Here is a 21122-nt window from a genome sequence, read left to right on the forward strand (position 1 = left end):
TCGGCCCCCACCGTTTCCCACAGCCCCCATTGGCCTGGAGCAGCGAACTGCGGCCAGTGGGAGTCGCGATTGGCCAAACCTAGGGTTACCATCCGTCCGTATTTCCCCGGACACGTCCGGCTTTTGCGTCTCTAAATAGCCGTCCGGGAGGAATTGGTAACAAGGTTAAAATGTCCGGGGTTTTTTTCTCCCTCGCCTCCCTCCCTCCCTTCCATGCAGAGTGTGGCTGCTGATTGGGCGGCTAGGCCGATTGACCCACTCCCATTGGCCTCCAGCAGCCAGAGCCCTCCCCTGCTCCCCCCTCCCTCTCTCTGTAGTCCTGTGTAACACACAAACCGACCCACGTGGAGCCAGAATGGTAAGAGGAGTGGGGGGGGGGGGGCAGTCAGGGAGTGGGGGAGTGTTGGATGGGTCCCCAGCCTCCACCTGCCACCCCCCCTCCGTGCATCCCCCCCTCCGTGGGTCCCCCCCGTCCCTGTCTGCCTCTCCCTTGTCTGGGTGTGCTGGCTCTGGCAGTACACGCAGACAACTGCTGTCTGCTGCCCCCGGGTCCTAGTGCCCCAATCCACTAATGGGAAGACAGGCTGCCCTTACCCTGCCCTTCCACCCTAGCCCTGAGCCTCTCCAACACCCCAAACCCCCCAGCCTTCATCCCCACACACCCTAATCCTCTGCTCCATCCCTGAGCCCCCTCCTGCATCATGAACCCCTCATCCCCAGACCCACAGCCCTCACCCCTGCATCCCCTCCTATCCCCAAACTCCCTCCCAATCCCCCTCCCCCTTCCCACACACCCCCTCCTGCCCTCAAACTTCCTCCTAAAGCCTGCACCCCCTCCCTTTGCACCGCCTCTCACCCCCAAACTCCATCCCAGAGCCTGCACCCCTCACCCCCTCCTGCACACCCACCCCCTGCCCCAGCCCGGAGCCTGCACCCAGCACCCAAACTCTATCCCAGAACCTGCACCCCTCCTGCACCCTAATCCCCAGCCCAGGACCTGCACCCCAGACCTCCTCCCCCCACCCAACCCCCCTCCCAGAGCCTTAGGCAGGTGGGGTGGGGGGTTCTGGGCACCACCAAAATTTCTACAACCCTGCCACCCATGCGAGTGGATAAGGGTCAGGGCAGTCAGGGGACAGGTAGGGTCCTGGGGGGGGGCAGTTAGGGTAGGGGGTTCTCAGCAGGGGACAGTCAGGGGACAAGAAGCAGGGGGGGTTGGGGTTCTGAGGGGAGCAGTCAGGGGGTGGGAAGTGGGAGGGAGTGGATGGGGCGGGGCGGGGCTAGGGCGGGGCTTCCCCCCCCCCAGTGTCCTCTTTTTTGTTTGTGGAAATATGGTAACCCTAGCCAAACCTGCAGACACGGCAGGTAAACAAACCGGCCCAGCCCGCCAGGGTACTTACCCTGGCAAGTTGCGTGCCAAAGGTTGCCGATCCCTGAAGTAGAGTATTTTTTGCAGTTCATTCTATTCCATATTAACATGGTCTATCTACTTTTACAGACTGCACAGCATAATGTAGAATTAAGTATAAGAGATACCAGACACATTGTGCTCTCATGTACTCCATTGTAAATTGAGTAGTGTAACGACACTGAAGTCAAGGCAATAAACTGTGAGCATAAACTGATTTATTCTGGGTTTACATCAATGATACCAAAAACAAAATTTGGCCCTGCAAATGTCATTCTGTAATAGTAATTACCATAGAGGAAGAAGAATCAGACAGGTCTTTCTCTTCCAGTAAATGCTGGATAATTAAATGTTATGAGTCCAATTCTGTAGTCCTTTATTGACTCTTTGGGGTCTGATTGTGCACTAATTAAATAAATGAGAGTAGGGTCAGGGCATTACTCATGTAAAGCAAAGAGAATGAAATCCTGCCTCCATGGAAGTTTATTGGAGTTTTGTTATTGACTTCAGTGGAGGCAGGATTTCACGCAGAGTAATCACTCCCCTTCCCCAAATATCTCTTAATCTAAGACATGAGTAAAAACTTGAGCAGTAAGCCTTAGCAAATTTCAGCATTTAGCCTTATAATAAAGCACACACTGTGTATTTTACAGCTGTGTGCAGGAAGTTATTTAAAACTTAAGAATTCAGTCCTACTCCGGTCTCTTTAAAGATTAACCGAGAGGATGTAGAATCATTAAACTTTTTATATATAAAATAAAAGCATTTAAAAACATTTACAGACTATTTAGTCTGTGAATAAAGAGCACAAGGCATAGAGACACTTGTCCCTATCTTTTGGACATGCCGATAGGATGATGCACGAGAAAGACTCTCATATCAAAGGCTTAGAGGGTTTCTGGTGTGCTGCTGCCCTTTGATGTTACACAGCAGTTCAGAGAGCAGTTCCTTCTGGAGTCGTCATTCTAATTGTGCTGAGTGCCACTGTAAAATTCGCAGACAAAATGGTGTATCGCGGCTACTCTATATTCTGGTAATCAAGATAAAGCGGCAAGCCCTCATGGAGTAGTCTGGAAGAGATACAGGTATCTTGGAAGTTCATTTGCTTATTTACACTCTGCTTGCTCATTTGTAATATGGTAGTTCATCTGTGAAGGTTTTGGAGTTAGGACAGGATCAGAGCTTCAAATTCTGATTTTTAAAATGTTGACAAAATTTTGGGGTGTTTGAACTTTTGAATATGCTGCACAATGGGTCATAAATAATGTATTCTACTGTCCTGCCAGATAAACTTCAGTGAAGTAAAAATTAGACTAAGCCTGTTATAATTAGCCTCATAACAATGTGAACATGAATGATGACTAGTGAAAAGACTGCAGTACACAACAACAGGATGGAGACTTTGGGGTATGACATGTGAATGCAGATATCAGCCACGAAGAAAGACTTTCAGTGAACCATATATTGCTCTAGATTGCCTTGCAGGATTACACTGGCTTCAATGGGAGTTGTGTGTATTCATTTTGGGTAGTACATGACCTTGTCTGTCTTGACTGATCTCAGTGCCATGGATTAGCCGTTCCTGATGTACATGTCCTGCTATCGGGCCTACTTTTATAGCAAAAAGGGTAGGAAAGTATGTACTTTTCTGGCTCACATTAAGGGGAGTAAGAGGAAGGAATGTGATTCAGTTTGACCAGTTCAGTGCTGTTCAGGTTCATTATGTGTGGTTTTGATCAATTGTAAGATCCTTACACCAATGTTGCAATTTAGAGTACCTCAGCAACTGCACTAAATTGCATCGGCGCCAGGGCCAGTCGTGAGAATCAAGGTGCTGTAACTGGCGCCAAGCAGTTTGGTGCACAAGAGACGCTAGTCCACGTTGTTGTTGTTGTTGTTGTTTTGCTCATAAGCTTGTTTCTATTTCTCCCTTCCACTTGACACCCTCATCCAGTTTCTCCTTCACTTCAGCTTTCATTTTTGTCCTATCCTTTTCAAAGGTGTTATTGATATGCCTAGCAGATGTCTATGTCCTACCAGAGCACACTCCTTGGCACCTCTCTGTTAAATAGATCAGTTCAAAACACTAATTCAGAGAAGAAGAGAAGACAGGAGGTTGCATGATTCATAATAAATGACAATATAGTGGAGACCTCAGGACATAAGAGTGTAATTTCATTTGTGTTATGGACGTCACAGTTGTTTTCCTTCTCTTTGCTGTTCTTGCAGTCATATTAATCACTTCTTATACCTTCCAATGAACCTCCAGCAGCGATAGATTATAATTTACAATTAGAGTTGGTCAGAAAAACTCTGATAAAACATTTTTCCATTGGAAACCTGCCTGGTTTCCTGCCACATCACTCACCTCATAGGCTGCGGGGAACACCAGAGCTTCCAGGATCTGCAGCTCCGGGATAGCTCACTGTTTGGACTGCCTTGGAGTCGGTGACCTCTAGGCTTCCAGACTCCTGTGGCAACTAGCTCTCTACTGTTACCTTGACAACAAGAGTCTGGTCAGTTTCACAGTGCTGTTCAGTGGTGGGCACAAGCAAATCTGGCAAGATTCATGTTAATTTCATTCAGAAGCAACCAGGGCTTCCTGAGTCCTGGATTCAGCTGCAGACCACCAGGTGAGCAACCACGGATTCCAGGGATATATTTTGTTTTGGAAACACCATGCTTTGGTGTTGCCAAAATAAATTATTGCGGGATTTCAGTTCCGTGAAAATTTTTGTGTTTTTGCCCAAATGCAAAATGAATTTCTTTTCTGAAAACTCAAATTTTCATTGAACTGAAATTCTGGTACTGTCTGTCTGAAACCAAAGCAATTTTCAAGCCGCCGCCCTCCCCCCTGCCCCCCCCCCCCCCCAAAAAAAACCCACAAAGGCCAATGCAGCAGATGTTCCATGCATAGAGCAGCTGAGAAGGATAGGACATGGTGTGTATATGCTATCATAATGGCATAGCAGAGAAAAATAAACATCAGAGAACCCTGACAGTTACAAACAAACACACTTGCTAATTTGGCCTCCCATGGGGCCCAATCCTTCATAGTGCTATGCACCTCCTAAGATCAGTGGGAGCGGAGGTTGCTCTGCACCTCACAAGGAGGGGCACTTGAACTTCTGGTGTGGTTGTGTAATTCCGGCAGGATTTGTCGGGTGCTGACCCACTTCATGTTATAACAACTCCACTTGTCAGAATTTTTTTCCAAAGCATGTGTTAGGTCATGGTATCCGTAACAGCCTTTCTCAACTCTCCTGTTACTGGGAGGAGCATCGTAGTCTAAGTATAACTAAAGAGTGTTATGAATTGCCTGGTTAAAAAAAACACTGTCTGAATGCTGGTATTCTGCCATCTTGATTCACCATAACTTCCATGGCTATATATTTAGGAGTCCAGAAGGGGGGATGACTCTGGAGCTCGCAGTGAACGTTCTGGACACTGAAAAGACATCTTCGTTACCCAGGATCCTTGCTGCAGTTAGCTTTATACAGCATGAGTGCTTCCAGAAAGCAGAAGCCAGAAGGAAAGTGAGTAGTTGTTTTCAACTTCATGCAAGGAATGTTCTGCATTTACTGTACTGTGTTGTCTGCCATTGAAAGAGAAAAGGACAGTTTAAGAAGCATCATGGGAAACAATAAATAACATTCTAAGCCAGACTCTCTGCTGCTGCAATTTACTCCAACACCATTGAAGTCAATGGAGTAGCTCCAATTTACACTGGGAAAAAATCTGGCCCTCTATTTAGTATTACAAGCAGTTGGGCTTACCATACAATTAATATGTATTTTCTGTTTCTCTTCTCCCTTCTCCATTTTTTAAAAATTAGGGACAATTTCATTAAAATAGATGTTCAGTTACAGTGGAGATGACAGCCTGATAAATACCTAGGTAGAAAGAAAATAAGGTACTTTCATTGTGTCAGTGGAAATTAAAATGTGCTGTGGTGTTTGGACAGGAATATACGCTGTGGGATAATGTGAAAGAGCAAAATTATCTAAGGGTCTTTCTCATTTAAGTTGAGAAATGAGTTACCCGGTTATTTAGCACTGCAATATCTAAGAGTTGGGCATATAAATAAAGAAATAAAAACCCACATAACCTGCTGAATCTAGCTCAGCAAATTGCATGTAAATATAGTAAAGTGAGTAGTGTGATTCCTCATTTGAGAAGAAAATGATCAATTATGGACCACTAATTCCAATATTTTTTAAAAGATATGTGCCCAGAGTTAGGCTCCTAAATTCATATTAAGGCATCTAAATAGTGGCTTCATTTTCAAAACTATTGAGCACCCAGGAGCGCCTAAATATGAACTTAAAAGCCTCACTTTAGACATGATTTTTAAAAAAGATCTTGGTCAAAATCTACATTTAGCAACTAAATGTCCATTTTAGATTCCTAAACCAGTACTTGGATGACTAAAACAGGTATTTATGTGCCTAAATACAAATTTGGGCATCTAAGTTTGATCACCCAAGTTTGAAAACTAAGCTTTTTGTGACTGTATCCTTTTTCTAATTGAGGTGATATGGACCTGAGCTGCAAAGTTAAGACCTAGATTTGTACAGTACTTTTTCAGGGTTTAGGAGTAGTGTTTGTATTGGATTGAGATTCACTTGCTCAGCAGATGGGTCTAACAAATCTTTATTAAGGCAAAACCCTCAGCAAGGGATTGTAGTAAGAATTATACTGGGTGATCTCAAATCTTGATAGCATAGGAAAGCCTAAATTTAGGAAGGTGGTCTTGCTGTTTTTAATGGAACGAAAGCCTGAAAAAAATACAAAATGTAATATAGCTCACCTTCCTCCTAAATAACCCAAGTGTTTGTACACCCTCCCAAGACATACAAAGTAAAAACAGTAGTTATTACGTAGTTCTTGTTACTGCTCAGCATGCTGTCTTGTGAAGTCATTGTGTAGACTATTACACGTGCTGGGTTTGTCTGCTTTGTATAGAAGTAATGTTTAATCACTCTTACTAGACTTTTTTAATCATTAGAATAGCAAATAGATAAGTGACACAGATTTCTTTATTTTAAAGAGCCCTATTAGGTTATTTTACATAAAGGCTGAATTAAATAGAAAACTATGTTAAATAGAAACATTTACTTACACTATAAGCATTTTTATCTCTGTTGATTGTGAAACCACTTGTGTCATACAGTAAAAATGCAAAAAGAACAGGAGTACTTGTGGCACCTTAGAGACTAACAAATTTATTAGAGCATAAGCTTCGTAAAAATGCTGATCATGATGGACTGCTGAATGTTCACCTAACAAATTCTTCTATCCTTGAATCAGCAGCTTTATCAGGAATATAGTGTCCCACAGTTTTGGGGGGAGGAGGTGTAGACTGTATGCACGCCATTCCTTCTAGTCCATCTTTTATGACATTTGGAACCCAGATACTGAGTATTTTGTGTGATCAGTTTTCATAGTATATTGGATGCTATGGAGTGCTTTATTTATTACTGTGATCTTGTGTAACTGTGGAGGTGTCTGTAGTAACTCCATAGGTAAGGCTGAGTTGAGTTTTGCACTTAAAGCAGAGAATCAATCTCTTTATTATATAAGAGAAATACAGCGTATCCGCCCCAAAATTACTGCAATTACTCTTTTTTTTTTTAATACAGAATGAATTTACAAGTAAATCTGTTAATTTGTTTAGGAATTAAAATGAATTAAAAATGGGTCCTTTAAAGAAAGTGAGTATCTAGTATCAAACTTGTTTTTTCATTTCCCCAAAAATACTCAGTAACACAACAACACAGACTCTTCAAGTGTCCCATTAAGTTAAAACTCACTGAAATATTGGGATATTTTGAATAGATGGATGGATGATAAGGATCAATGGTCATTTCCCCCCGTTATTCTTTATAACTGAAAGTTTCTCCTTCAGCAGAGACTGAAAGGTTAAAATGGCCTACAGAGAATACCACGAAGAACCTTCCTCTTTCAAAATGGCTGCTTTATCCAGTTGGTCTCAGTGGGACTCACATTACAGCTGACTTCAGCTGGTGGCCATTTTAAGAAAGGTATCTTATCTTCTCTCTCTCTCTCTCTTTCATTGTTCTCAGTGGTTCTGAGTGTCTCTACCTCTGCTCAGCATAGGGGGCCACCGTGGGAATTTTCCCTGAAGACAGCTGTGTCCTCAGTCCCATTGAGAACAAGGGGAGGTGGTAGCCATTTTGAAAGGGGCAGTTATTTGTGACAAACTTTCAGTTATAGAAAATAATAGCATAAAATTGCCATTAATACTAAGCATCTTTTCAAAAGCTGCCCTTTGCAGCAAATGTACTAAACTGGTAGGCTGGGAGGAGGGGGGAAAGTAATGCGTGTGCACGCATATGTGCATGCACAGAGAAATGAAGGGGGGGTGCAGGAGGCAGAATAGGGTTACCATACGTCCTCTTTTTCCCAGACATGTCTGGCTTTTCGGCAGTCAAACACCCATCCGGGGGGAATTGCCAAAAAGCCGAACATGTCCGGGGAAAATGGCGGCTCTGCTCCTCCCCGACTCTTCGGCTCTGTTTAAGAGCCGGGCTGCCCGAGCGCTACCGGCTTCGGGCAGCCCCCGTGCCTCCGGACCCTGCGCCGCCGGAGCCCGTGAGGGGAAGTGCCCGGCTGGGGGCACAGGGTCCGGAGGCATAGGGGCTGCCCAAAGCCCGAGCGCTACCGGCTTCACGGTTTGCCGGGCAGCCTCCAGACTCTGCGCCCCCGGCTGGGTGCTTCCCCTCCCGGGCTCCAGCTGCGCTGGGGAAGCGCCGGCTGGGGGCGCAGGGTCTGGGGGCTGCCTGGCAAACCCTGAAGCCGGTAGCACTGGGGCAGCCCTTTTCCCCTGGCTGGGAGTGGGAGGGAGGAGGGGCGGAGTTAGGGTGGGGAAGGGGTGGAGTTGGGGCGGGGCTAGGGGGTGGGGAAATGGGCGGGGCCAGGGCCTGTGGAGGGTCCTCTTTTTTTATTTATGAGATATGGTAACCCTAAGGCAGAAGTAAGCAGATATGTACATGGAGGATAATGCACAAAGGTGCAGGAGGGAGAGAGAAATTGGATGAGTGGAGGTTTGTGGTGCTGGGGGGTGGAAGAGGCAGGGGGAATTTTGGAGGATGAGAGGGAGGGGGAAACAGGATGTACACTCTGGCTGGTTTGCATTGCTCTAGCTAAATAAAGCAGCTGTAAACCTATTTTAACTAGCCCCGTATGCTTTGGCTGCTATTCGCTTCTCCAGATTGGGGCAAAGCAGTCAAGAGTGTGTCAAAGAATCTGGTCATAAAAGTTAAAATTATTATTTTCATATAAAATATCAACCTTTTTTATATCTTCAAATCACTAGAAATATTACAGGGCAACATTCCCTTTGAGTTTCTGGTTTAGGGTTCATGTGTGAATTTTTTAAATTGAAAAACAAACAAGGAAATTCCTGAGCCACCTTAATTCTGCCCTGTTGCAGACCCAGCAATCTTCTCATATAGTTAACTCATAAGCTACGTTGAATTTTTTCCAGATTAATACTTATTATTTCCCCCCATTATGCTTCATAACTGAAAGTTTCGCCTTCTGCAGAAATCTTAATTCTGCTCTGAAATGACGACAATGCAAGAGCAATACAATAATGTTTAAAGCTTGTTAGTGTTTGTGGATCCTGCTTAGATTAAATGAGTTTCAAAGTTTCATTTGACTTCCCCCACCCCCCCTTTTATAGTGTCAGTACAGGGCAGAGTTAAGGTTGATTGGGTGCCCTAAACTGTGCATTACCAAACCATAACGTGTTTGGATTTCCTTTACATTTAATCTCTAAGTGTGAATTTCCTTGGTTTTGAGATAATTACAGCAACCTTGTAATGTAGTCTACCCTAAGTTACTGATATGTACTCTCAACCTTAACTCCATTTTAATGTAGTCTTTTTCTGGGAACATGTTATGTTGCTATGTATACTAATCTTATGTATGTATTGATTACTACTTGTTTGTTTAATTAAATGCCAGATGTTGAAGGGATTATATGGCTTAGTGTGTTGGGTACATGCTACAGAGCATTTTCCTACTTAGGTCCCAGCTCAAATACACTTAGGCTTCTGTTTTTCTGAGTTTATTCATTCAATTTTCTGGGTTTATTTTTAGCAGTTAGAGTTTTATGTAGATGTGAAAAAATCAGCACATTTCTGGGTTTTCTCCTTGTGTATATTGTAATAAATAATGCATATTACATTATGGTAGTATATACTTAGGGCTTCGGATTTTAGATTTTAACTGATAAACACTGATAAAATGCCCCTGAATTTTTTTTTAAAATCTGTATTTATCCAATGAACACCAGAAAAAACATGAGAAATAGTTACTTGGATCGAAGGGCTTGTCTACACAGAGCAGTAATACAGACTACAGGGGTGTGATTTCTCAAGCACACTAACATGTTGCGCATTAATTGGCTTGTATAGACCCTGCTGGTGTGCACTAAACATTCCTTGCTGTGCTTTAATGTAGTAATGTTTGAAGCAGAACAATGTTAAAGCGCACTAAGGAACATTACAGAGAGATTAGTCATTAAAAGATACACTACTCTGTGTGTGTGTGTGTGTGTGTGTGTGTGTGTGTGTGTGTGTGTGTGTGTGTATATATATATATATATATATATATATATATATATATATATATATATATATAACATATAATATTAAGTATACATTACTCTTTACAGTTTATATCCAGAGAGCCTCAAAACCCCCAGTGTTTGGACACCTACATACAACTCACAAATTGCTAAAAAATAAATCAAAAAATGAAATTAATAACCCCCCCAAAACAGAACCCTGTATATACTGTGGAGAATAATCTTTGTAATGTGCTGATTATGCTTTTAATGTAGTTCTGTTTCAAACAGCACTATATCAAAGCGCACCCAGGAACCCTAGTGTACACCAGCACACGCTAGTGAGCTTTAGAAATCACGCCCTCTATTGTCTGCATTACTGCTCTGTGTAGATGAGCCTTAGCTGCAAGCTACCATTTCCAGTGTTTATTAGACACACTGATTTGATTTTTTTTTTTTTTTGGTAGTTTATCAGTTAAAAACAAAAATCAGAATCTCTAAATAAAATCTAGGTTAGCAGAGACCAAACCTTGTTCACTTCTTTGATGTTCTTAATCTACTTTCTGCTGAACCAATATCTGCATTTTAAAAACTATCATCATAACTAGCACCCTTATTTTCAGTCTTGGCAGAGTCTCAAAATGGGTTGTGAAGGACCCAGCAGACCAGAAGTTCCAGCAGACCAGAGCTTGAGGAGCATTTGTGTGGCATCATGAAGGAAGCTTGTATTGCTGCTTCTTGTGTTGTACTTGTGTGGGTTAACAAAAGAGTACAGCCTCCAGGTCTGGAAGCTTGACTGTGGGGCCTTTTACCTTTCCCTGGTCCATTCATGCATCCAGGTAGAGTTCCTCTGGATGGTGTCCACTGATTCCTTCTCAAAGCAGTGGATGTAGTCTGGGGTTCTCTACTTGGTGGCCCTTTCAGGTTCCCTTGTTTTAACCCTTCCCCTGCACCTGTCCCCTATTTTTATTCTTTGTCCCCTATAATCTGTTAGGTCCTGTGGCCCCTTCTTCATCTGAGAGCATGGCCATCTGTTGTTTGGTGGATATAAATAGGCCAGTAGCTTTCATGAGCTCTAGAGTCACTGACAATTACAAAAAGAAAGCCAGTAAAAATGTTTAAAGAAAAGCAGCAAAACTAAAAAAGCAATGTCAAAAGGACATGTCAGTTTTGTAGCGGTAAGCAAATAGTCCTTCAGTGTTTGTGCTCTACTTATCTTGACAGATGGCTATTTCTCTGAGAATCAGAGAGCTGAAAGCATAGGGAACCAAGTCAGTAGCGTATTAGCAGGAAATGTTACCTTTTATGCAGCTGAGTCAAAGCAAAGGCAGGCCTGCAGAGTACTTTGCCAGGGCATGAAGATAACAGGAGGCTTTGTTGCATTTCATTTCTTCCTGATCTCAGCAGCTGCCAGTTAGATTAAATTCTTTTGATCATACGGCTCCATGCTACCCATCATAGTTATATCATGTTTCTAAGTCTTGTATGTACAATCCTGGCTACACAAGGATGAGTTTGTCCAGAAGACCCTATTGCATTATGGGATATTGGATTAAACCATTCCTAACTGCTTGAATGCAAGACCTACTGCATAAGAAACTTGTTCCTAAAGAAGCCAAAATTCATTTCCACCGCATCTTGGGATAACTGAGATACTGAGAGTTGCCACAGCACATAATCCCTGAAAAATAAATTATTTCCCTACTGCTGCTGTGATATAAAATGCTCTTTTTATTTTGCATTCTTCTTGGGTCAGATCCTCACTCTCTGGTCTTCTAAAAAGAGATTGAAGCGATTTTTCTGCAGTGGCTTAAGCATTGTCTAGATTGATTGATTGATTTTATAATTGTGTGGGCTCTGAGGCTTTGTTTTATGTTTTTATTAAATTCTTGTATAGTGTGCTACTGCTAAGAAGCGCCCAGTAAGTAAAATAGGTTATTTATTATGCCTTCAGCCCATGCAGCAGGCAGAGGACAACAAGGAAAGCTGCAGGCAGGCTAGCATGGGGAAATAATAATTTTGAACTTCTGTAGCACCTTCCATCCACGACGGTCAAAGCACTTTACAAATATTATTGCATTAAATCTAAGGACAACCTTGTGAGGTGCAGAATTATCATCATCCCCATTTTATAGATGTGGAAGCTAAGGCACAAAGAGGTTAAATGACTTACATGAGGTTGCACAAGACTGGGGCGTATTTGGGAACGGAACCCTGCTCACTTTAATTCCAGCCCCACGCTTCAAACTATGCTACCTCCGTTAGCTGTGGATTTTGACTGTGACTTATACAGAAGCCCTGGGATAATGGGTTCCATACCAAAATTTATAATTAGAGCTGAGCAAACTCTTTTATTTGGGGGAAGGGAATAGCACATTTGAAAAATGCAATTTTGGGGTAACTGAAACCATTCACCTTTGATGAATAATTTAGGCTAGATACAAAATCAGGGGGAGGGACATTTTAAAAAGCCAAAAACATTTTCAAAACAAAGTGTTTTGACATTTCTTTTCTAAACGACCTATTTGGTTTTGAAATGCATTTCATTAGATCCAAACAAAAAAAATTTGGTTTTTCATTTCAATAGGAAAACCTGAAAAAAATTACTTTCCGTTTAAAAACTAACCAATTTTTTTCCAGCTTTTCAGTTCCGCCACTGAACCAAAAACTCAGTTATTCACTCAGCTCTAGTTACAGTCCTGGCCAGTTCACTGCCCTAACTTTTAACAATCAGAGCTTCATATCATTCAGCCTACTGTTAGACCTAAGCAAATGAAAAAGCTCACAGAAGCTATAGTTGAGAAGGCATTTTTTTCCCCCCTGTAGCTAAACAATGAAAACACTTCTCTTTGGTTTCCTTTCCCAGGTTTATTTACTTGGTGGCATTCCCAAGCTTCTACAGCTTCTGAAAACGCAGAATGAGGACATTCTGCAGGTGGCATGTGGAGCTTTGAGGAACTTGGTGTATGAGGACAATGACAACAAACTAGAAGTGTGTGAGCGGAACGGGATCCCAGTCCTGCTCCGTGTACTCAGACAAACCAAGGATGTGGAAACTAAAAAGCAGATAACAGGTAATACTTGCAGAGTATTTGCATGCACATTTGCAGTGCTCTACATAGTGCACAGGCTTGCTGTAATATGTATTTGTTTATTTAGCTGGATGATCGATGGGTCAAACATAACCGGGAGAGGAACAAGGATTTAAAGGGACATTGTCAGCTAGTTAGGGCTCCTGTCCTCAGCCAAACCCTAAAGTCTTGATTCAAGGCCAGTTTGTTCTCCTAGGGAGTAATAGCCACATAGGAGCCAGGAAACTGCAATGTCCCTTCTCTAATCTTCTGACTCCTTACATTGGAGGGGCACAATGGCCTACAACTCCGGAGAAGAAAGTCGGGGGCCCTTTCAGACGCATGCTGCTCTGAGAAATCCACTAGGGTCAGAGAGCCGCTGGTACTGACGCCATGTATCTCTGCAGCAGCTCTGGCCCTCTGCACCTCTGCCCTGACCTCCTGACAGCTTGACTCCAGTTTGTGAGGAAAATGTAAGTCATCATTTCACACAGAGAAATAGATCACTCTGTGAGCGCTGCCTGTTGGCTCTCCAGCACCCAGTCAGTGGACAAATGCTCTCCCCAATACTTCTCTATGGCAGTTGTGTACAAACTAGAAAATAAGCAATCAGGGAGCCATGTTAATGTTCTTTAATGCACAAAGGAAAAACTTGTCTGTGTTCTTTCACAAATGGAGAAAGACAAAATGGGGAGACGGAAGGGATTTCATGTTAAGATATTTTTACTCTCAAACAAGAGGAAAGTAAAAATATTGAATTGAATTGAAAAGCTATTAAATTAATAGCACTTGAAGATGTCTTTTTAAGTGTTTGAAATATTGTGCTTCCTAAGGACTGGAAATGAATCCTCGTGTTATCACCTGTCTTGGCCCAGCAGTGCAGCCACGGCATCATTAAAATGCATGAGAGTTCCTTACATGCAGCAACTGCAAAATCAGGTCCCTCAGGTCTTTTCATATGCCGCATGTTCTCTCTGTGTATAGTGGTGCATTTACACTGGGAATGTTCACTCTTTCCATCACCATTGGTCCAATCCCAGCGTGAGAAGACCTGGTGGTAAAAATGCCTGTGCCATGTGGATACTGGTAGTTCCATCATTCCTGTCATCAAAGGAGCTGTAGTGCTTGGGCAAAGGCAAGAGAAGTGGTGGTGTAGGCCAAGATATTTGTGACTATTATTCTGTTTTAACTTCTCAATATAAAATTCAGATTCTTCGGCCTGGTCCCCACTAACCCCCCACTTCGGACTAAGGTACGCAAATTCAGCTACGTTAATAACGTAGCTGAATTCGAAGTACCTTAGTCCGAACTTACCGCAGGTCCAGACGCGGCAGGGAGGCTCCCCCGTCGATGCCGTGTACTCCTCTTGCCGAGCTGGAGTACTGGCGTCGACGGCGAGCACTTCCGGGATCGATTTATCGCGTCTAAACCAGACGCGATAAATCGATCTCAGAACATCGATTGCCTGCCGCCGGACCCTCCGGTAAGTGTAGACGTACCTATCAATTCTGCAGTTACAGCTACCACTGAACATGTGTTGATATTAATGAGTTGGAGATTATCTGTCTGGAAAATGTTTAAGTACTAATACACAGTGTGTGGCAGTTTGCATAAAGCAGGATGTTCTCAGATGTTCTCAACTCCCATAGACTGCTTTATTCTGAACCCAGATGGGCAGGGCCGGTGCAACCCATTAGGCGACCTAGGCGGTCGCCAGCGCTACAATTTGGGGAGTGGCGACCGTGGCGGTATTTTGGCGGCGGGACCTTCCGCCGCCTCTGTGGGAGGCGGCATTTTGGGGCGGGATCTTCCGCTGCCTAGGGCGGCAGAAAAGCTGGCGGCGCTCCTGCAGATGGGGCAGCCCTCTCACATCAATTTCATTGAGTGGGTGATGCTTCCAGTTTGAGGTTCACCCACTAGTTTTGTGACTTCAACTGTGAATGCCATTGGCCTCCTCTGAGGGCTAATGGAATATCATCATGACTGTGTAACGTAATCACAGTGGCAATATACTTTAAGGGGGAGGTCTTAGTGTAGAATCCCATGCCAGAGGTTCCCACCTTTTAACATGACACCCCAGTCTGTTTTTCACACCATATCTTATATTAATTACTTGTTAATTTATGACTGCAAATTAGTCAATGGGAAAAATCCCCAGAGTTATTCCTATAATTATCCTGCCGTCAGAGCTATGGGAATGTCTTGTTAACTTGTCACAGTTCAGGAAAGTTTTGGAGCTTGGCAGTGCCAGACTTAACTCCTGTAAAAGTGAGAGACTTACATCCTAGAATCTCTCATAGCCTAGAGCTATGATTTTCCTTAATGATGTTGTAATCTCTGTATAAGACCAGGGCAGGAAAGAAGCACATAGGAAGCACAGCACCAGAATTCTGTATCTGAGGGAAAGAATGTAAACTTGAGGAAACTGCTAGCCTTTAAAGAGTATTAGTTAACTATTCCCTCTGAGAAGAGGGTCAAGAAGTCTTTGGTCAAAAATTCTTTGTGTGATATTTATTCTCCACCAAATGACAGAAAGATTATCTAATTTTCATATACATGAGCAGTGCATCCTGACCTTAGAAGCTCAACTTCAAGGTCACTGATTAGTTAGTGGCAGGACTGTTAATGTAGATTTCATTGGCTAAAACTAAGCCAGTTCTGACAAGACTAAAATGTATCTCTCAGTTCCTAATATGCTGGGAGACTACCTCCTCTGTGTGTGTCTGTCTGTCTGTCTGTCTCTCTCTCACACTCACACACACAAAACAGGGCAATGGAGTTCCCCTAAAGAAGAGTGACTCCAACTATATGCCTCTGGAGTATGTAGCCTATAGGTATTGGCTAGGTAAGGCATAGATATAAAGTAAAATATAGGTATAAATTAAGACTGTACAGGCCCCCAAGTCTGTAAGACAATAGCTCAGCATAAGGCCTATAAAGCCTTAGCAGAAGTGACCCTAAGTCACAAGGTATCATAAGATAAACAACTATGACTAGATGGCTGAAAGGTAACCGCAAAATATCAGTTAATGCTAGTTTAGATATTTTAAGATAAGAACATCAGTAGATGTTCAGCATGAAAAGTGCCATGGCAACCAATTGACATATATGCTAATAGGTTAGTATATTAATTACTTTAATCTTATCAGAAGACAGCACCCCAACGTTATCACGGTAGGAAGTTTAGATATGCACAGAGGAGGCCAGGCATCCTTATGAATATTCATGGTGGCCACAGAATCGTATATCCGGGCCGACTACGGCCTACGCCATTGGGATCTTAGAATGCCAAGGATAGGATAACCACTATTTTAGACTGCCTGTCTCACCAGTTTTAGGGTCTCTGCTAAGGATGGTGTGAATGTATGGAGTATCAGATGCTAGACATAGTGATTGTCTTGTATTATCTCTATCTACTTTGCTGGGTTGGAGTGTTTGTACTTTTGCTAACGGTACTAATAAAAATATTACAAGGATAGCAAGGTGTGACGGGGACACTCACCTCTCGTGAGTGCCTCCTGTCAGCTGGGTGTGATGCTGCAAGCTCTCCTTCCCCAGGTGTACCCTGTTGGTTGTTGACCTTACTAGGTGGGTCTTCAGTGGCACAGCCCTCCAGCCAAGTCACACAGTCTAAAATGAAAGCTCCCCTTCGGGGGTAGCAAAGAGGTCTGCCCTCACCAGGGTCTTCAGTCCTGTTAATGCCTGCCCTTCCCTCGACTATCATACAAGAAGATCCGGAGGACTTTGAAAACTGGAGAAATAGAAATGAGATGAAATTTAATACTGCAAAGTGTAAGGTCATGAATTTAGGGACCAACAACAAGATTTTTTTTCTATAACCTGGGAACATATCAGTCGAAAGTGACAGAGGAGAAGATAGATTGGGTGTATTGGTTGATCACAGGATGACTATAAGCCACCAATGTGATGCGGCCATGAAAAAGGCTAATGCGGTCCTAGGATGCATCAGGCAAAGTATTTCCAGTAGAGACAGAGAAGTGTTAGTACCATTATACAAGGCAGTGGTGAGACCTCATCTGGAATACTGTATGAGTCTCCCATGTTTAAGAAAGATGAATTCATACTGGAGCAGGTGCAGAGAAGGGCTACTAGGATGATCCGAGGAATAGAAAACCTACATTATGAGAGGAGACTCCAGGAGCTTGGCTTGTTTAGCCTAACCGAAGGAAGGCTGGGGGGAGATATGATTGCTCTCTATAAATACATTAGAGGGATAAACACCAGGAAGAGAAGGGAGTTATTTAAGCTAAGCACCAATGTTGATACAAGAACAAATGGATCTAAACTGACCATCAACAAGTTTAGGCTTGAAATTAGATGAAGGTCTCTAACCATCAGAGGAGTGAAGTTCTGGAACAACCTTCCAAAGGAAGCGGTCGGGGCAAAAAACCTAACTGGCTTCAAGACTGAGCTTGATAAGTTTATGGAGGGGATGTTATGATGAGACTGCCTGCAATGGCATGTGGCAGATCTGTGCCTGCTATTAGCAAATACCCCAATGACAAGAGATGGAGCACTAGATGGGGAGGGCTCTGAGTTACTACAGAGAATTCTTCTCCAGGTGTCTGGCTGGTGGGTCTTGCCAACATGCTCAGGGTTTAACTGATCACCATATTTGGGGCTGGGAAGGAATTTTTCCCCAGGTCAGATTAGCAAGACCCTGTGGCGGCGGCGGGGGCGGGGGGGAGGGGTTCGTCTTCCTCTGCAGCATGGGGCATAGGTTGCTTGCAGGTTTAAACTAGAGTAAATGGGGGATTCTCTGTAATTTTGAAGTCTTTAAACCATGATTTGAGGACTCCAATGACCTCAGCCAGAGGTTATGGGTCTATTACAGGAGTGGGTGGGTGTGGTTCTGTGGCTTGCAATGTGCAGCAGGTCAGACTAGATGATCGTGATGGTCTCTTCTGGCTTTAAAGTCTGAGACAGAACACCTTTCCTAAGGGTAATTATCTCCCTTGTGCACAGTGGGGCTCTTGTAATAACTCCTGAACTACAGAGTGCTAATAGGCTTCTCTAATTAATCCATATAATACTAGACCAGGTAACAAGTAGCAAACTGCAAATGGGTGGCATGGACTGACACATAAGGTAGGGAAATATCATACTATATGTGATGTAAATTATGCTGTGAAACACTGTGGTGATGTATGCTGCTTACAGCAAGTGCTACCTTCTGCCACGTACTCTGTGAATCCCAGCAGAGGGTGAGAGGAGGAAGCCATATCAGCCCCAGATCCCTAAGTGGCCCCCTTAAGGACTGAACTCTCAACCCTGGGTTTAGCAGACCAATGCTCAAACCACTGAGTTATCCCTCCCACCATTGAACCAGTGCGTTTTATCCAGATGTGGCAAACAACTGCAGGGTTCCCTGTGGCATTTTCTGTGGATCTCCGGCCTAGTCACAGAAAGGTGAAGTGACTTCCTCAGAGTCACACTGGAAGTCATGGAGTTGTTAGCTTCATAACTGCATTGTAACTATTAAAGAAAGGAAAAACTTGGATTTTGCCCCCAGTTTAACATGCAAACCAATTAAGATATTTGAATTAGATTCTTTTTAGGCAGGGAAGGAAGTTGCAAATTACTTGTAGAAGAGTATGTCTGGTTGGGAGAGTGGAGGAGCTGAGAGAAATGCCACCCACTTGCCTCAATGGATGGGGGAACTTGATGGGACCAGTGGCGAGGGGACCCAGACTCAGCAGCAAAGGAGGAGACGCTCGCTGAGGGATGCTAGGTAGCCCTTTCCTTCCTGGGAGCCTCTGCCACCCATTGGCCAGTGGCGGGAAGCATTCACCAGCTCCCAAGATTTAACCTGGTGCAGGGGCTATGTGGAGCCTCTTTTGGCTCCATTCCAGCAGCCCCAGCGTACCCACCCTGAACTAGGAATGGGAACCCGGCATGACCGCTGCTGCTGGCCTAGCCAATTGCCCATTTGGGGGCCAGGAAGGAATTTTTTCCTCTCATGGGCCAATTAGCCATGGATCAGAGAGTTATTTGCCTTCCTCTCGGCATCTTCAAGCCACAGTGGGTTAAGTAGGAATGCACTTAGTACCTAACTCAGGTACTTGGGTTGAGTTGTTAATTCGTCGCAGCTTGCGGTCAGGTTCCAGTGCAGTTAAAAGGATAAATGAACGGTTCCCAGAGGTGAAAGACCTGGGATTTTGGTGATGGGCCGTGGGCTCATGTGATAGGGTGAGACCTTGTGGCGTTTGTGGGCTAGGGTCAGATTTTGTGGCCATCGCAGTCCCCACCCTGCTGCACTGCACCTTCCAGGACCGGTTCTAAGCACCAGCAAACCAAGCTTTGGGCAGCACAATTTCAGGGGCAGTATTCCGGGTGCTCTCAGAGGTGGGGTTTTGGGGGGGAGGTTTGGGGGTTTTTTTTTGCTTCGGCAGTTGCGCTTTCGGAGGTGTTTTTTTGTTTTTGGTTTTGGTTTTTTTTGCTTGGGGCGGCAAATAACCCGACCCTGGCACCCTCTGTCCCCCTCTCCATAGGTGCCGAGTTCCTAATCTGCTGGGGGGAGGGAGGGACTCCCCGCCCAGGCCCTACCCCCACTCCACCCCTTCCCCCAAGACCCCCATTCCTGCCCTGCTTCTTCCCACCCCAACCCCACCTCTTCCCTCCCCACCCAGTTCTTCCCCCAAGTATGCTGCGCCCTCCCTCCTCCCTCCCAGCGCCTCCTGATGCCACAAAGAAGCTGATCTGCGGCAGGCAGTAGGTGCTGGGAGGGAGGGGGAGGTGTTGATCACTGGGGCCCGCTGGTGTGCAGGAGCTGCTGGGGGGGAGAGGGAGGTTCTGGTAGGGGGGCTGCTGGTGGGTGCTCTGCATCCACCATTTATTTCCTGTGAGTGCTCCAGCCCTGGAACACCCACGGAGTAGGCGCCTATGCCTCTCGCAGTTGGGAGGATGCTAGGACTCAGAGAGAGCTGAGTCCTGAGGGGATGGCAGGGGGGCGGGTAGGCTGAGGAGAGCCTACCCCACATTATGGGTTATACGGTAAGGAGCCCTGTAACCCCTGCACTGGAGCCAATTAAATGCCTGCTAGTGGAGAGTCTGGGTGATGGGCGGGTAGCAACTCTCCTGTGTGCAAAAGTTAAATAAAAGTTGCGGCCTACTGCTTAATTCCATGCATGGGACTGTCCTCATTTCACCGCCGTGTCTGCATGAAACAGCATATTTGTTGATTATGTAGAGAGTTCAGTGGGGAACAGAAAGTAGAACACCCAGAACAAGAAAAATCAGCTTTTGAAGGTGAGCCAGGTAAGCCTGCAGGGGAGTGTCTAACCTCTTGATCTTGTTATTGTGCAACATTCATCTAAGAAATGAAAGAAAATTTCTCCTGCAGGCAGGATTACAGCACAGACAGGCCGAGCTGTCATAGAAAGAAATAATAATTTAAAAGGAAAACCCTCCCATCTTGCACGAATCAGCTCTCTAAGGGAAGAAACATATGCCACTGCTAGCATACTGACAGGTTTCAGAGTGGTATCCGTGTTAGTCTGTATCAGCAAAAACAATGAGGAGTCCTTGTGGCACCTTAGAGACTAACACATTTATTTGGGCATAAGCTTTTGTGGGCTAAAACCCACTTCATCAGATGACTCCGATGAAGTGGGTTTTAGCCCACAAAAGCTTATGCCCAAATAAATGTGTTAGTCTCTAAGGTGCCACAAGGACTCCTCATTGCTTTTACTAGCATACCGTGTAGCATATCTGAAGGTAAAGGCCCTGATCCTGCAAACGTTTCTGCATGTGAGTAACTTGATTCATGCCTGTAGTCTCAGTGGGATTGCTCACATGGGTAAAATTAAGCATGTGTGGGAGTGTTTGCAGTATCAGCAACATTTTAAATAATATTTTGGCAGCTGTGAGTCTTCTGTTCGAGGTGCGTCTATTTTTTTTCTCATTTTTCTATAACACCTGTGTTCCTGTGACAAATTGATATATGTTGTTTTGTTACATGAATTTTGTTTTACATAAGCCAGTTCACAGCATATTCTACTTGGACACTCCCATTTTACTTCCTATT

General features: G+C 44.2%; 1 protein-coding gene across 1 annotated transcript in view; it reads left to right on the forward strand.

The window, feature by feature from the left end:
* The window catches only part of PKP2 (plakophilin 2), a 79723-nt gene that overhangs the window by 29566 nt on the left and 29035 nt on the right, over positions 1 to 21122 (forward strand). The window contains exons 4-5 of the mRNA XM_005311871.5: positions 4806 to 4944; positions 12871 to 13078. Coding sequence (XP_005311928.2) covers positions 4806 to 4944; positions 12871 to 13078 — 347 coding nt within the window. The remainder of the gene's footprint in view (positions 1 to 4805; positions 4945 to 12870; positions 13079 to 21122) is intronic.

Source organism: Chrysemys picta, chromosome 1 (assembly GCF_011386835.1).
Source record: "Chrysemys picta bellii isolate R12L10 chromosome 1, ASM1138683v2, whole genome shotgun sequence".
In the NCBI taxonomy this organism is placed as follows: domain Eukaryota; kingdom Metazoa; phylum Chordata; order Testudines; family Emydidae; genus Chrysemys; species Chrysemys picta.